General features: G+C 41.5%; 2 protein-coding genes across 3 annotated transcripts in view; both read left to right on the top strand.

Moving 5' to 3' along the window:
* LOC140922121 (tudor domain-containing protein 1-like) overlaps positions 1 to 10,849 on the top strand; it is a 47,177-nt gene extending 36,328 nt beyond the window's left edge. For both annotated transcript variants that reach the window (XM_073372152.1, XM_073372144.1), the window contains exons 25-35: positions 224 to 281; positions 769 to 880; positions 2,038 to 2,351; positions 3,225 to 3,412; positions 3,860 to 3,979; positions 5,157 to 5,243; positions 6,030 to 6,232; positions 6,753 to 7,042; positions 7,472 to 7,610; positions 8,821 to 9,004; positions 10,030 to 10,849. In XM_073372152.1, the coding sequence (XP_073228253.1) occupies positions 224 to 281; positions 769 to 880; positions 2,038 to 2,351; positions 3,225 to 3,412; positions 3,860 to 3,979; positions 5,157 to 5,243; positions 6,030 to 6,232; positions 6,753 to 7,042; positions 7,472 to 7,610; positions 8,821 to 9,004; positions 10,030 to 10,638 (2,304 nt within the window). In that variant the 3' untranslated portion in view covers positions 10,639 to 10,849. The remainder of the gene's footprint in view (positions 1 to 223; positions 282 to 768; positions 881 to 2,037; positions 2,352 to 3,224; positions 3,413 to 3,859; positions 3,980 to 5,156; positions 5,244 to 6,029; positions 6,233 to 6,752; positions 7,043 to 7,471; positions 7,611 to 8,820; positions 9,005 to 10,029) is intronic.
* The window catches only part of LOC140922259 (ribosome production factor 2 homolog), a 368,864-nt gene that overhangs the window by 294,313 nt on the left and 56,786 nt on the right, over positions 1 to 17,765 (top strand). The gene's annotated exons all lie outside the window — the stretch shown is intronic.

Here is a 17,765-nt window from a genome sequence, read left to right as displayed (position 1 = left end):
GTTTTATTTCTGGTTTTTCCAGTTTTCTCTTTTCCTCAAAAACCACCATTTGATCTGGAAAGTCGGCTTTTCAAATAGTTTGCGGCACAGGTTTTAGAGTTTTGGAACTGTCAAGTTTCATCTTCTCTAGGTAACGTTAGTTTTTTTGTAGATATTAACTGTTTTCACTTTGTGGGCATTTCTTGTGCTTGCTTACGTTCCTTACGTTTTCTTTTTCTAACAGGATCAAGATAATTTAACCACCTTAATTTTAAACAGATCTCTGGTTGTTGACGTTAAAGGTAAACATGACAGCTTTATATGTAGTCCGGCGGTTAAGTTACACTAAACCAACGTCGTGCTTAGACTCACCGTGAACAAAACAAAACAACATAAAACAGAAGGAACTAAAAACGTACAGTGGTCACACCCGAGTGTGTTTCCTGCGGTATTTGCCGCATGCAGTGCGTCTTTTACGCGGGAAATTTTATATTCAATCTGCTGATTGGCTGGTTAATTGTGGGACTCGGAAACCTGAGATAAACATCTCGTTATCTGTCGCGGTGGCTTCTTTATCAATCTGTATGCTGGGTAGCCTGTTTGCAGACGTCTCCTATTTCTTTTTTTCACGTCCCTTTTCCGCGTGCAAGGAAGGAAATGGGAGACGTGTGAGCGCAGGCTACCCAGCATATAGATTGACAAATGTATTAAGTATAAACTGAAACAGTGGGCAGTGGATAGTTGATAAGCTCCCCTTTTACGATGTTTGTATTGTTTTAATATTGTTAGGCGTTGTAGATAACAAGATGTCTGTCTTGCTTTATGACACCTCGGGAGCTCAAGATGTTTGCATCAACGAGTTTCTTGTCCTGAATGGTTTCTGTCAATCAGCAGGATTAGGGTAGGCGTGTTTAAAGAATTGCCTTCTTGTTAGGCTATATTTTCTAGATCTTATGTGAGGACAATGTGGAGTGGTTAGGATCACAGGTTCACTTACCCGGCCCAAACTTTTTTCAAGACTTCGGGTTACCTTTTTCGGCAAGTTTTGGCCAAATTTGTAACTTCGGAAACTGTCGGAAGCTTTCAAGGGCTGTAAAATCATGTTCAGTAGTCTCCAGTGTACTATATCAGGTCATCTTGGGCCCCAGCCTGTCCTCACGTATCCTGATAGTTTCGTAAAACGAAGATTTTTTATCCTTTTTTCAAAAAAAAAAAAAAAAGAAGAAGAAAGAAAGAAAAATACGCGTCCACACGTAACGTATTTGAATCGTTTTAGTCCGTCCACGTTAAAACTCTAAGACGCTGGAAATACGATGGCATCCCTTACAGGGCATGCGTAATGCTAGTTGGATATGATGTATGCAAGAGAGGATTATTCTATCTTGATGTATGACGTCATCTTAGTCGAAAACTTCCGTACGCGTAAAGGAGAAGCCTGTGTTTTCAGAAATCTCAACTTAGGGGACTAATTTTTAAAAACCGGCGTTTTTAGTGCCCGAAAACGCAGTTTACGTGGACAGTAGGCTAAAACAGCGAAAAAAATCTACGTTTTCAGTAATAATATCCGCATACTTATGGACGGGAACTCAGGTTATCCCTCGTGGTGACATCAGTAGGAGAATGAATTGGTTGCTTCAAAGAGTACAGTTTGGGATTTATACTGCCTAATAGACTGTTTCCATATTTCTGTGTACAAAGGCACTTACTCGAGGCTTGGGGTTGACAAAATATAACTGCAGTCCACCCAAGCTTTGACCTCGTTTCATTGTGTGCACTCACTGGAGCCCACAAAATGAAACCACAGGACTTTTTCGTCAATCAGAACGTTTCTGTTATGGCATAAGTGTTAATGAGCAAACCAAGCTGTCGGAGTTTTGTTGTTTGGTATTTTCATGTCGAGACTTTTTCTGATTACGTGGAGAGGTAATGTTTACGTTTCAGTCATATAAAAGAAATGAAAGATAAAACCGAGAGGACAGCAAAAGAAAAAGGTGAATTGAAAGGGAAAAACAGCATGCCCTGCAGGACACTAGCATGCTCATTCAAGCGTTCTTGCAGCATTGTTAAAAGCCGTGAAGTGCTTGCGGCAGAAAAAGAAAGTACAGAGGAGAAGACTTCAGAAACGAATAGCCAGGAAGGAAGTGTAACTGCTGGCAGTGAAAATCAAGGCGATCAAGCAAGTCAGTGTAGTTCATACACAGAGGACGAGAAAGCAGTGCCTGATGAGAAAACGGTTTTGAAAGACGCCAGCCCTGTTGTTTTTGAAGAGTTCAAGTACAAGCCTGCTCCTGTACCAGAGAAGAACAGATTTCAAGCAGGGATCACTTTTGTGGACTCTCAAGGTTATATTTATGCCCAGGAAGTGAAAGAAGGTGAGTTAGTTCCCTTTGCAGTGTGACAGTTTCGCTGTACACTTTTGTATTAAGGAATTAATTTGATACCAGGAAGACAAAGGCAGATAGGACGGCAGAAAAAAGTAGGACTGACAAGCGAAACAATTCCCTGATTGATTTTGCAAAACAGCAACGTTTAATGATTAAATTCGAGGTTTGTGGAAAGCGCGAAGACATGAGATAAACTTTACCTTTTCTCGTCATTTATATTCACTCTCATTTCTAAGCCTCCTCCCTGACTTTGTGTATTTTCAATGATCTATCATAAATGATAGTCACCCAACTAGATTAGCTTTGCAGTTATTTTGGCTGTCTCGTTACTGTGTAATTTTTTATTCTATAGCAGGTATCTCTTTAGTTGCTCAACGTATAGTACGTTGTTGTTGTTGTTGTTGCTGCTGTTTGTGGACATCAAAGCTTCTTTAAATTCTAGACTACGAGTAGTCCCCCATTTTTCCTCAGGAATAGTAGAGCGAGCGAAACGCGAGCGCGCGTGAAAATCACCCCATGCGAAAAAAGGCGACACGCGGCGGGGAGAGAGAAAAATGAGAGACTCTCTCCCCGCTGCGTGTCGCCTTTTCTCGCGTGGGATGATTTTCACGCACGCTCGCGTTTCGCTCGCCCTACTATCCCTGAGGAAAAATGGGGGACTACTCGTAGTCTATGGAATTCAGACCCTGGACATTTTAGTATTAAATAGCATAAGAGGTCATAAGACAAATTCAAACAGTCGCAAAATATTTGAAAAGAACCCGATTAGGAAAGGAAAGTTTCAGTCAGTGTATGTACTGATGATTTAGATCTACGTTTCCAAGAAAACACCATTTTGTTTGTTGTTTTCGATTACTGCAGGAGACCGAACCTTGATAAACATCATGAGCTCCCTTCTGGAGAGGTATGGAAAAGGTGATGACACGAGCACCGCCCCCTCTAATGTAACGTCGTTGCCCCCCGGGTTCCCATGCGTGGCACAGTTTACTGAGGACGGCATGTGGTACCGTGGGAGGGTAGTCAAGTATGTTGATGAAGATAAAGTGGAGGTAAATTGATGACGTTAGCATGACGTCAAAACATAAAGGCCTAATAATATTACTCTTAGGAGTTTATTACATTTACGGCAAAATGTTGTTACATAAAGGCCTTTATTCAATTAGGTTCGTTTATTACCTTTAGGCCTTCAACACCTTTTTTTAAGGAACTTTAATTTTTGGGGATTGGCGATTTTTTACATTTTGCGGGGGGAGCACAAAAAAGACAAGAGAAGGGCGGATGGATGCATCTGGAAAGATTAAAGCGGATTGCGTTTGGGTAAACTATAAAAGTGTGAATAATTGTCTTCGCCGATCATTTTCGTTTTTATTTAATAAACTGATTTTGTCGACAAAAGACTTGCACTTATTTTCACTGTCCTTTCGAGTCCTTGTTTTTATTTGTACGCATCATATTGAGAAATACCGCTAATTCAAGGGACTTTACATTTCTGTCAGGTTAACTACGTTGACTTTGGAAATTCTGAAGTTGTGCCGGTGTCGGCGATAAGACAAGAAATGCCTTTTATGGAAATACCACAGCAGTGTCTTCAGCTTGTTCTGCGTGGCATTGAACCCGTAAGCCTACTAATTTCTTCCTTCGCAAACCCCCCCACGAGTTTTATGTGCGATCTTCTAGTTTAACATTCTCTTAGTGATATGTTTTTGTTTAAATGTACCGTTTGAATAACGAGCCTTATTTTAAAGTCTCCTTTAAAGGCAGTTTGTCGCATGGGTCTAATTTAATAGGCTTTCGTTACCACAATTCTCCTGTTCTTTATTGGTAGAGAATCTTGACTAGTTACTGTAAAGGTTCTTAGTTCACCCCCTGTTGGGACCACTCGCTGTTTTTTTTCCGAGTTGCCTGTGTCACTAACTGAAGAAACATCAGTCTTAATAGTTACGAAGTAAAACACCTTGACTTAAGACGTCGTTTTGTAAACGGAGTTTTAGTAAGAAGACAGACTTACTTAAAGGTGACGCTTTTAGAAAGGGGCTGGGGTGTGGTGGTCATAGTGCCTCGGCGCTGTTTTCATGATCAGTTGAATGTATAAAACCACAGTTTACACTCTGACCAATCGTTACAGATACAGTCAGTTCCTGAAAGGAATTAGAACCGGATGAAAGCTCACCAGGTTGTTTGGTTAAAGCGCAAAAATATGAGCTTGAGCGAGTCACTGTTGGCTTTGCTCTTCTTCGGACTGCGAACAATTGTTGGATGAGGTTTTTGTGATTTCCGGGATAATCAAAACCAAGACTTTTTTCACTTACTGAGACCTTCATTATTCCGGATATCGCAAAAACCGAATAACTAAAAGTAACTGTGTTACTACACATCCTTGTTTTGAAGAAAATAATGACAAACACAGCATCCCATGGAACACATTTTGACCTCGCTCTTAGAAATAGTGCCTTGTGCGCGCGCGCAACGTACAGACTAGTCAATAATCTGGTAGCAGATAACTTGCTAATCTGTTGATTGTGTAACCTCCCACGCAGGCGTTTTTAGGGGATGAAAAACGAGCTCTCCTAAAAACGCCTGCGTAGGAGGCTATTGATTGTGCTGATTTCCAAAATAAACTGTAGGCTCTTTGCCAATGAGAGGACAGATGGTGAGTGCGATGTATGATAGTCTGAGAAAGTGGTGAGCGATTTTTCAGCTAATCCCATTGCATCCTATACCAAAGCAATCGCGCGGTTACTTTAACAGGAAACTTATAACCCCGTTTTAGATGCACCTGTTTTTACCTCGTAGAAAACCAGTGATGGACACTGGCCTGCTGATACCATCCGAGAACTATCTCAAGAAATTGTTGGTCAAGACTGCATTGCTGTCATCAAGGTATGTCTCTGGACCATCTGAATTTGACTCCGAATAGCTATTACAAGGATATGGATGCAAAAAAGATTTTGAAACACTTCTGATTTCCTTTCCCTTTTTACTTTATTTTGGGGAGTTTAGGATGTCACGTTGGCGACGGCAACAAGAACGTCAAACAAACAAACAAACAAAGCAGGAGTTTTAGATTAGCAAAACGAAAACTTTGCACGTGCAGCACACTTTTTGGCATATTTCTTTGTCGTCACTACACGGCTACGACGTAAAATTTCTTGTTTTATGGAGAACGTAAGCAAAAGATGACTAATTTCTCTTTCTTTTGGTGAACTTGGATATTCAATTTTTTTTACAATACAACTTCAAGTAGACTAAGGAGAGTTCGCCTTCATTTCACGAAGCGAGCCAATTGGAATAATGGCGTTTAAGTTTCAAAGAACGCGAAGTCACGTTTTAAGTAATGTAGCAAACATGAGACGCAGTGTTTCATCACCAGATGAAACACTGAGAAGGGAGTTGAAAATACGACGCGCAGCGGAGTATTTTGACGAACTTCGAGGTGTTTCATCTGGTGATGAAACACTGTGTCAAATGCTTGATATTACTTCTTTAGAAGGAGAAATTAAGGATGGAAAAATGAGCAGTTTTTCATCTGACTTCCGAACACTCATTTAACATTAATTTCCTTTGTATTTTCTTTATGAATCATTAATGAGTTGAGAAAACACGTTTTCGCCGCCGTTGCTGTTGTGATATCCTATTGCTAACTCCATATCATTTTTGCATCATCAGGGTGACAAACTGCCTGGCTATCCTCTGGTGGTGAGACTATTTCTCTCTGACGACTCCGACGTGGCGCAGACTCTGTTGAGTAGGGGCCTGGTAAAGAAGTCTGTTTTACTTAATGATGAAGAACCACCCCAGTTTTACCCCCATAAGAGAGGACCTAACAAGGCTAAGCCAATCAAGTCTAAACGTTCAATTACTGAAACCAGGTTGGTTCTTGCTTTCAAAAGTTCTCCTTATTAATGCATTTTAGTCAATAGTCCATTTTCGAGTTCGCTATGACCGCTGAAGTAAAGAAGTGAAGACGCATTTTTTTACAGCCTTAACCTCAATCTGAAGTAATATATTCACAAAGTCCAACGAGAAAAAGACGTGTTTATTACTCTGTCTATTGTGTATAGTCAAATTTCAAACACTTACTTGCCAGAATTTCTGAATATTTTACTTTACGTCGAGGCTAACCCTGTATGAATGTATCGTTAATGTTTATATTCGGCGGTAATTTTTAATTCGAAACTGGACGATTTTGCGACTAAAAGCAAAGAAACAGTTATGAATCAGTAGCTTAGGAGTTGTTTACTTGGAGGGAGGAAGATCCTTGCAACAGAAAGATCCTAGAGGGTGGATCATCCTAGAGCCATATCTTTTCTGTATTCAGTTTAAATGCAAAGGGTTGTACTTGTCGCTAGCACTGAGACACGGCAATCTTGATGCTTATGTACGTTGCAGGGCCCACGCGCAAAAGATTGGTTCGCGGGAAGCCGAATGCATGCTAGCACGCACAAACCTCCCTTTGGATGACATCCGGTATGACGTCACTATTACTCATATAGAACGACCTGACTGTCTGTACATCCAGCGGGTTCCGCCAACAGGCAAAGACCCGGGTTTCTCAGATGATCCCGACCCCACCCTAGAGGCTGCAGCTGAGGAGCTACAAACCCTGGAAGAGATCATGGCGAAGATTAATGAGCCAGATTACTTCAAGAAATACACTCCGCTTACCACTGCCAGTGAAGGTAAGTGAGCTTTGTGTCCAAAGTAAATTTCAAAAAGTTGCCGACGGAAATTCTTAAAGAAAATGCCTAGGAAAATGTATTTTTGACAAGATGCTCGTAGAGAGTGACTTTGGCTAGAGTAATGGGGCTTTGGAAGACAAAAGCTGAATCGTGGATGCTTAAAAAACATAGTTTAAAATAATAACAACAATGTCGGCAAAAGAAGAAGATGGGAAACACCATCACTGCGAGAAATTGAACTCCTGGCCTACAAAATAGAGAACGAGAACGGTGCCACTCGTCAACTAGCACTAATCTTCATGCCGAAAATATTTTATTAAAAGCCTTTTTGAGCTCTCGCTCTTTCCACCTTTGGCTTCCCTTCTTCCCATATCTTAATCCAGAATTGGGCGACCACAGGGTATCTACTCCCATAATGCTTTATTGCAGGCATGTTATGCTGCGCGCGTTACTCTGAGGATGACTTATGGTACCGTGCTCAGGTAAAATCAGTGGAGCGTCAAAACCCTCTTGAAGTGCGGGTTGTGTACGTGGATTATGGCACTACAGAAGTGGTCAATTCTGACAGGTGAAGTGCTTCACAATTGCCTTTGATTGTTTGAATTTTAATCACTTCACTCAGATCTATTATAGTGCGACCGGGAAACCCGTGACCACTTGAAATATGTCAGGAATGTTTATTGTGTTATGACCAATCACAGCAAAGATCAGAACTCGCGGACTAGCCACAAAACCACAAACTACTGATTAACGTTTTTGCTTGCGGTTTAGTTTTCTCACGCTGATTGGCTTCTTTCTTGCAACACAATAACATTCCAGAAATATTTTTGGTGTTCACGATTTTCCCGGTTTGACTGTAAGACTCTAGTCGGGAATGCTTGTCCCTGTTCGTGGTATGAACGTCTAAAGCACTCCAGGGTGTGTCACAGAAATGAGCGGTGAGGCTGGAGAGGGGCGGTAATAAAAAACATCCTTGCCGGGCTGGCTTGCTTTGCCGTGATCTCAGCATTTTAGTTAAAGGCAGCAAATTCAACTTGACAACCGAGCTATCTCAACTAGCTGGGATCCCGGTATTGCGATGTCGGGATTCCAGATAACCAGGCGGCAACTTGTCTATGTAATCACGCTTGTCGCGCCAGCCGGGCGGACCAAGCGGGAAAAAAGACAGCGGGTAACACAATGCTCATGCGAACTGCTTCCAATTTATATGTGCTGTAAACATTGCAAATATGAGCTGGCCTGCTTCATGTAATGCAGCCGAACCTCCCGTAAAGCAACCACCCAAAATGTGAAAATTTAGTAGTCGCTTACGAGAAGTGGCCGCACGTGGAGGTTCGACTGTATCCGAATAAAGACACCTCGGCTATAGTTAGTAGAGGACACTGGTTATGAAAGCCGGCCAACATCAAAGATGAAAACAACGGTGCTGTAGTTAATGTTGGAAGCTCCCTGACCGTGCACAATCCTTTGTTGTTTGTTCCCAAATTGTGACTGAATAAGTTAACACAATGTCTCTATTGGTCAGTAAGTATAAAATGATAGGAATGTTATTGAAGGTTGTGCACGCTCAGGTCCAAAAATGCTAAAAAACATAACAAAGAAGTCTGTTGAGCTTCATAACCATGTCTCGGCTAATCGAGCCAGCCTGGCTTTTGTAATAAGGCCCGGCTTAGCTTCTCAAAAACCTTCAAAAAACGTCTCTCGGTAGCATGCATTATTTTAGCTTCATTCGATTAGTGGAAATGATGTGTAGGTGAATTCTGTAAACTGACGCGCAGGTTGCGAGGTTTTCCTTCCGAGTTACTGGAATTACCTACGCAGTCTACACGCTGCTTCCTCGCCGACATCAGACCTCCAGATACCACAGAGGGACCAATGACGGAGGATGGTTGCTGGCCTGTGAACACCATGGAAGCGCTTATACAGTTAGTAGCCGGCAAGAAACTTGTGGCGAAGACGATGGTAAGTGTGATTCAAAATTTTTCTTTTGTTGTTGTAAGAAATGTTATGTTACTGGGTTGTTTAGAGTGGTACAGTATTGCACTTGTCTACTCGAACTCCACTCCACTCGTAACAAACACGCTTACCATGATGACTTGAAATACCATAAGTGTAAAGCCAGTTGGATATTTACAGACGTGATCGAAGATTAAACTCGCGACCACTGAGAAACAAATCCAGGTATTGGTCTGAGCCTGACTGCGAGTTCGCCAACACGCTAATAACTGCCCCCCCCCCCCCCCCGCCCCTTTCCTCTTTTCTTAAAATAAAGTTCTTTGAATCAGAGGATCAGTTAATTAAAAAAAAGAAAACGGCGGGCTAATACACTCCATTAGAAAAGTAAGATGCTCTAGCTTTCGCTGAGTACAGTGTCAGGAGGGTGTTTTTCGATGCAAGAACCGCCACTAAAAAATAGGTATTTTGCTATAATAATAACCAATAATAAACTTTATTTATATAGCGTCTATATCATTAACTGTTGTAGGCGCTTAGTGTTTACTTTTACCCTTTACTAAGGTCCCTTCCAGTTTTCTTGTTGAAAGGGTCGTTCGGTCGGTCATAACTCAGTGTCGCGCACAATTTCAGTATCGCCTCTAGTGACCTTGACTTTAAAAGCAGAATTCAACTTGCGGTGTCTCCAAGTGCATAAAGATGTCATCTTAAATACCTTCTGTTAGGTTGACATATTGTAAACTGTATATTTTATCCCAGCTTCAGCTTAGCTGAGTACAGTGGTCGGAGGATCTTAGAACCAGTTTTGACAACTGGAAATTCAGTTTCCTCTGTTCGTATACCCTATACTTATACCCCCTCCAGTCTCCTTGTTGGAAGTGTCATTCGGTCATAGATTTCGCGCACAACCTAGTATCGCCTGTATGAATTCAACAACAAAAGCGAAGGTCTACATGCGGTGACCCAAAGAACAAAATGTAGCGACCATAAGTACCTTCTGGTAGGTTGACATATGGTAAATTGTTTGTTTCTAGTTTAGTGGTCCACCGGCGAGTGTCATTTTGTATGAACACAAAACAAGAAGTGATGGATGTATTGAACAAGTGTCTGTTGGATATCTGCTGGCTCAGAAGGGCCTTGCAAAGTGTGCGGATTACGCGGAACATGTGAGGATTGAAGAGTCAGATAATGATGACCCGGAGAACTGTGAGTCTGACGGAAACGTGCTGGAGTTTCAGGAATCAGAACTTAGTTTTAAATCGGCGGCCTCTGAAGCCAGAACGGAGTCTAAAAGCTCGTCTTCTGCAGACCTTCTAGAGAAAATTTTTGACTCGAAAGTAGGCTTTGCCTCTCCGTCATCTCCTAAAACGCCACTTTTGACACCATCGGCGATGTCAAGTAGAGGCGAACAGCAATCTTCGAAGAAAAAAGAAATGAGTACGGAGCTTAGCAGTTCTGTTAAGAACAAGGAAAATGAGAGCTTACTACAAATAACTACGAATCAGGCACGTGACGAAACACGTGACCAAGAACATTCATCTAGTGAACCTGTGGCTGTCGAGCAGGCAACGGAAGTTAGAGCAGCGGTTGCAGGTTCGAACGTTACGGAAGTAAATCAAGATTCGGTGGAGTCGTCTGTTTAAGTGGAACAAAAAAATACCATTTCAACATAGAGAGTAATGAATTTAAAAACTTGGGTATTTTGTAAGTTGATAAAGCTGAAGTGATGATTACAGATACAGTGTTGTAGTTGTTTTGGTCAGCCAACTTTCTGTTTGTCTTTCGTCCCTGCAGCTGTCGGTATTTTTCAAGATCTTCTTTCAGTTATTTTCTTAATTATATTTTGCTGCGTCTGTTGTGTTGTCGTGTTTTTCTTCTACAAATTCGGTACCGTTTGTCTCTCAGTCTACAATTGATCTGAACTGATATGCGTACTTTCAGTCCTTATTTTTACGCTTTGTTTTTGCGTTATGCTAAACACAAGAACTTTATATTTGTTGAGCTGTAAATCACCTAGCCTGCGTAGCTGGCGGTATTGTGTAGTAGTCGAGTGAGATTTGGCGGCGGAGCCGTTGTAATATAGTCGAGTGAGATTTGACGGCGGAGCCGTTACGAGCGGCGAAGCCGCGAGAAATACCGCCTGCCAGAGAACCATGATTTTTCGAATGCCGCCCACTTTTGTCACGTTAGCTGATCCCAATTAAATCAGCCAATCAAAGAGAAACCTGCAATTTGAAACTTCCGATTATTTTCACGCGAGACAGTTTAGAAATAAGCGTTGACAGGCTAAACACGACTCCTAAGCTCGTGACAATGTGAAACGTGACCTTGTGAGTTTGCTTGAACAGAGGTTTTTTTTATTTTCTCGGCTCTCGCTCAAAGGTTACTAGCACTAGACAGTGCATGTATCATTCTAAACTTTGACTGAGTAAATCTTTTTTTGCAACACTAGGCTTAACATTAAAAGGTCATGAAGCTGGTTTGTTACATGCATACTGCGTAACCATTTCCGGTGGTTTATTCTTCTGTAGGTGTTCCTGATAGGATTTGATCTCAGATGCAGTTGTAAAGAGTTTTAATTTTCTTTGACCTTTGTTTCTTACGGCTAAATTAAGACAATTCCAGCGCTGTGAAGTTTAAAGACGCCATTTCGGCAATTTGGTCATCAATTATGCTCTTTCTAAAGCGGAAATCACAATCACTTTACATGTACGTCTTCTCCAGTTTGCCATCTGCTCCCTAAATTGGGAAATATACGCGAAGGCTCATCTAACATGATTGACATATGTATGGCCCTCGACCAATCCGTTTCCCCGCACACTGGTGTGCGGACCATTCAAAATACCGGGGTTTTCTGGCAGGCGGTATTTCAACCGCCTCGTCCCTACTCCTTTTTTTTGGAACACGGCTCCGCCGCCAAAACTTTAATCTCGCACCCACACAATACCGCCAGCTACGCAGGCTATAAATCACCATTTCTCATGAAAGCTAACATAGCGAAATACAAAACTAATATGATTGTATGAACACAACACTGACATTCTACGAGACCAACGGACAGATAATCGTTCTGGGAGGAAATAACAATAAGCAAATAGGTTGTTTTTCTTCTGATGAAAGAGTGGTTTTCGGTAGTCACGAAGTCACGTCACTAGTTTCAGGTTTGGGGTTTAAGGTTCACCTTTGTACGGCTGGACCAAGCACTAGAGGTTTTTTTGACCCTAAAACATCGTATATCATAATTATAATCAACGAAACAGATCTAAAAAGTAGTATTTCCTCTCAAACGTAAGATTGTGATGTTATGTTGTTCTAGCCGTTCAAACGTGACCTTCAAACTGCAAACCTGACGGCAAAGCACTAGTCACGTGCCAGAAAACGTCGATCGTAATGTCTCTGATGGGCAACAAGTCCAGGTTTTCCCGCGTTCGACGTGGTCCACGCTGTGATAGGCTTGTTGGGTCGTCATGTTTTGTTTGTCACTCGTTGGTTTTGTTACCTTTTGTAACAGTGACATTTTATGAACACTGCACAACGAAGGAAAGTGTAGAAAAAAGAATGAAATCAGGATTAGCAGGTGGAAAAGCGGTTCTTTTTGCTCTTTTCCCGTTCGAGAATTTTACCTCAGTGTATAACATTGTTTTGTTTTTGTACTCTTGTAGATTGTCAAAGTTTTGAATACTTAGAAATTCACCAGAAATCACGTTATTTAAAATTGGAGGACTTATATCCTATTTTCAGACTCATGCCAATAAACAGATTATTTGGATTATTCTTGCTTGCAGTTTAGTTCAGTTTCTTGTTATACAGTCGAACCGTCATGTGCGACCATAAAGAATAGAAACTTTTTCAGTCAAAGTCTTTCCGTTGTTTTTAAGGTCTTGTACAGTCGTGTAAGCGGCCACTTAACGATTTGTCTGATCTCTTATGTTAGCTGTGTGTACTATGCTACTTAGAATTTACTAAGAAATTTAGTAACAGACTGGAACTGCACATATCGTAACTTAGAAATTGCATGCAATAACGCATGCTCCGTAAGAGATGGTATCATATTTCCATCGTTGTAGCGTTTCGTATGGACCGGCGAAAACGATTCGAATACGCTACGTGTGGACACGCATTTTCTTTCTTTTATGGCAAACGGAGAGAAAAAATCTCCGTTTTCAAAAAATATACGGATACATGTGGACGGCCTCGCATTTTGGGTGTGCGCTCGCTCACAGGAGGTCTGACTCGGCTGTATCCATAAGACCTATGTTAAATTGTGACATGTTCCGGTTTCAGTACTGAGGACCCTACGAAACTACGATGGTGACGGCATGTACAGGATCGTCAGAAAAAAGACAAACAAACAAAATAGGTTTAACGAGAGAGACCACATCTTGCACGTGAATCGCGCTCTTCTGTTAGTAATTTCTGTGCCATCCCCTACGCAATCATGGGCCTGATTATACTGAGCCGGACTGGCTCTCTTTCTCGAGGTGACTTTTATCCTGGTATAAAGAAGTTTAAGGTGATGTTTTACGGGACGATTCGCAACGACAATTTTCAGCGCAACACGTTTTCACAATGTTGTAACCATTCGAAACAATGTTGCAACGCTGTGTTGCGCTAGAAATCGTTTTTGCGAATCGCGGTCTCGTATAACATCACCTTTAAACAACGACGAAGGGTCCAGGAGAGTTTCCTGTGAATAAATGAATTACTTATTTAAAGTCTCACCTTGAAAAATGTCTATACCTGTCGCTTAGCACGATTAATTAGCCCAATGGGATCTTTATGAATCTACTGTAAACGATTTCTTCGCTTTTTATCTGACCAGATCGACTTTGTTGTTGGCCATTTTAAAAATCAATAATCGCAAGCCATATCCTCGCTGATCCTCGCCACATCCCCTCTGGACCCTGTGTTCTTTCCCGTCACTGTGGGCAGGCCAATAGGTATTTACAGGTCATTTACGGAGAGGATACGCGTGTACGTAGTGACTGCTTATCCGCGTATTCACATATTTTTAGGCGTGGCAATTGCTTCAAACTTTTCAAAGTGGCACGGGGTATATTTCGGTTAAGCCATGGTGGCGTTCCTAAGTAGTATAGGAGGGATGTTTTACTCCTCTTTTTTGGGGAGGATTCTCATTAAGGTGGGGAGGAATACATTAACGCCGATGACGTCATAGGCTATTGTCCTCATCTCATTAACTTGCGGTGGAATCTCATTAAGTATATCCAGTTTGACGGGTTTATCAATGACGTCATGTGCTATTTTTATTTTGTGGCGGTCATGGTTGGTATAACCGGTTTGACAGGTTTTAGTTATTTTCGGAAGATGATGTCATGTGTATTCCGGGGTACTATGATGTCATAGTTGATTTGATTGGTTGACCGGAATTAGAAAGACGCTCATTGGCTGTCTCGTTTGACAAAGCATTCTGGTTGGTTGCCGTATTTTTTTATTGTTTGAACGGCATAAAAGCCTGCTCACTGCCAACCGCATACTAATTTGGATTCCCTGCATACTAATTAAGTGCCGTCCTCCATATATAATGAAGTGGATAGGTTTACTAATGAGCGTCACTCTACTACAATAGGAACAATAGGCTTGCCTAGACTTGCCCGGGCTCTTTTAACTCTGATTGTAGAATGTATTCTATCTTCCAAATAAAAGCGCGCTCTCCGTTCAGCATATTACTCTTGCAATCGCTTTGCTAAGGAAACAAGTTCGCTTGCCTAACTAAAAATTCGGTTATAAACAAAACTCAGACGCAAATGATGATGTCATATGTATTCCGGGGTACTATGATGTCATAGTTGTTTTAATTGGTTGACCGGAATTAGAAAGATGCTCATTGGCTGTCTCGTTTGACGAAGCCTTCTGGTTGGTTGCCGTATTTTTATTGTTTGAACCGCATAAAAGCCTGCTCACTGCCTTCCCGCATACTAATTTGGATTTCCTGCATACTAATTAAGTGTCGCCCTGCATACTAATTCGGTATAGGTTTACTAATGAGTGTTTCTCTACTACAATAGGAACAATAGGCTTGCCTAGACTTGCCCGGTAAGTAACTTAATTAAAAGGAAAATAAGAGCAATCACCTAGCAACGCGAGAAACAGCTTCCTATATCTTATTTAGCGCTAAAACTCGGATATATATAAACAAGACATACACAAAGGGGAGCTGAAAACGCTTTATTTCAAGTTTGTCTGACTATTACAGAACTGTTTTCTCCTTTCTATCTCGAGGATATAAAAAACTATTGAAGTCTCAACGTTTCACGCGTCATTAGTGAGGTAATTATGCGAGTTCACAAGCCCAAAGTTGAATACAAATTAGCTCTACAGGAAAAACCTCAAGGGACCATATTGACGTATTATTATAAAACAAATAACTTAACAAGGATCAATTGATTAAACACGCGACTAATAATTGCTAGCAATAAAATCAGACACGAGATACCGTTTAAAACAAAAAGAGTCAAATACACAGCGATTTGAAAGAAATCTATTAAAATAGTCAAAGAAAGCAAGCTATCTTTGTTTACCACGTTTCCCTCCTCATTTTTTTTATTCCCTCCTCCTCAATTTCGTTATTTTCCCTTCTCAATGTTATTATTCCCTCCTCCACAATTTTATTATTTTCCCTCCTCCTCCACCTCCTCCTCATTTCTATTGTTTTGATAGGGTCGATGTAGGGTCGATGTGGGGTCGATGTAGGGTCGATGTGGGGTCGATGTAGGGTCGATGTGGGGTCGATGTGGGGTCGATGTAGGGTCGATGTAGGGTCGATGTGGGGTCGATGTAGGGTCGATGTGGGGTCGATGTTTTATTTTGGCCTCTTTGGCCTTTTCGAGAGAAAACAATAGAAAGGAGGAGGAGGATTATGTTAGTTATCAATACAGGCTAAAATGGTGCCCTTTCTGCCCGATCTGCCCCTTGAAAATCAACAATAAATTCTAAATTTTTCGTTCGATTAGCAAATCATTTAACTCAAGTCCACGAGTTATCGGAAATAGAACGAAAAATTTAGAATTTATTGTTGATTTTCAAGGGCAGATCGGGCAGAAAGGGCAGAAAGGGCACCTTTTTAGCCTGTGTTTTTTTCCCTGGGTGCGCGTGGAGATCTCGCGTGTAAGTCGTGCGCGTCGAGTCAGTAAACAAGCCACGATTAAATTCAACCAATGATTTACTTACAAACTAATTTCCTTTCACGACTTACATGCGAGTTTTGAAGACTGACATGGTGCTGTCAAAGCGAGACATTAAGTTAGCAGTCATCCCAAGGGAGTGGCAGATCCTGTCTAATGACTTGCGGGTGGCACTAGGGCCAAGCTTCTTTATGGACTCTTTCACCATCTTGTTTTTAAATTCAAGATCAAGGTCCAGGGGAATGTTGCCCCCCGCGCCAGCCTTGTTCTTTGCAAACCGGTTCCAGATAAGGCGGTGGGCTGCCTGTGGACTTAGAAGTGCATGAACCTGAAACATCAGATACAGGGCCTCAAGAGCGTACTTAGTTGCAGAACCTCCCTGATGCTATTAAACCCGCCAATCAGAAACGCTCACATATGTCCTTGCGACTCTGCTGGATATCAGAACGAGCTTTTGTGCACTAATTCGCAGACGGACTATATCCACACTATATGCGATACGTGGGCCGGCTGCACCGCAGGCTAGCGGGAAGGCAGTGAGCAGGCTTTTATGCGGTTCAAACAATAAAAATACGGCAACCAACCAGAAGGCTTCGTCAAACGAGACAGCCAATGAGCATCTTTCTAATTCCGGTCAACCAATTAAAACAACTATGACATCATAGTACCCCGGAATACATATGACATCATCATTTGCGTCTGAGTTTTGTTTATAACCGAATTTTTAGTTAGGCAAGCGAACTTGTTTCCTTAGCAAAGCGATTGCAAGAGTAATATGCTGAACGGAGAGCGCGCTTTTATTTGGAAGATAGAATACATTCTACAATCAGGGTTAAAAGAGCCCGGGCAAGTCTAGGCAAGCCTATTGTTCCTATTGTAGTAGAGTGACGCTCATTAGTAAACCTATCCACTTCATTATATATGGAGGACGGCACTTAATTAGTATGCAGGGAATCCAAATTAGTATGCGGTTGGCAGTGAGCAGGCTTTTATGCCGTTCAAACAATAAAAAAATACGGCAACCAACCAGAATGCTTTGTCAAACGAGACAGCCAATGAGCGTCTTTCTAATTCCGGTCAACCAATCAAATCAACTATGACATCATAGTACCCCGGAATACACATGACATCATCTTCCGAAAATAACTAAAACCTGTCAAACCGGTTATACCAACCATGACCGCCACAAAATAAAAATAGCACATGACGTCATTGATAAACCCGTCAAACTGGATATACTTAATGAGATTCCACCGCAAGTTAATGAGATGAGGACAATAGCCTATGACGTCATCGGCGTTAATGTATTCCTCCCCACCTTAATGAGAATCCTCCCCAAAAAAGAGGAGTAAAACATCCCTCCTATACTACTTTCCTAATCGGTCAACGCACACTACTTCGAGTACTATGCCATTCGACGCAGACTCGATGAAAATCTTAGACGGCTTCAAAACTAGACGAATAGCACGCATGCATTAAAGCCAATCTTGCATGCCAGTGTCATTTGTCTATTGTATTTTCTGTGTGGTGTGCATTTTTTTTAAATATTTTTGGCCAAAAGGGCAATTACATTACAGTTACATTTTGCCAAATGTTTTTCCACAGTGAAAAATATTGAGTTAACAATA

This window comes from Porites lutea, chromosome 1, assembly GCF_958299795.1.
Source record: "Porites lutea chromosome 1, jaPorLute2.1, whole genome shotgun sequence".
NCBI lineage: Eukaryota > Metazoa > Cnidaria > Anthozoa > Scleractinia > Poritidae > Porites > Porites lutea.
Note: the sequence above shows the minus strand (reverse complement) of the source record. Positions and strands in the feature narration are given on the sequence as shown.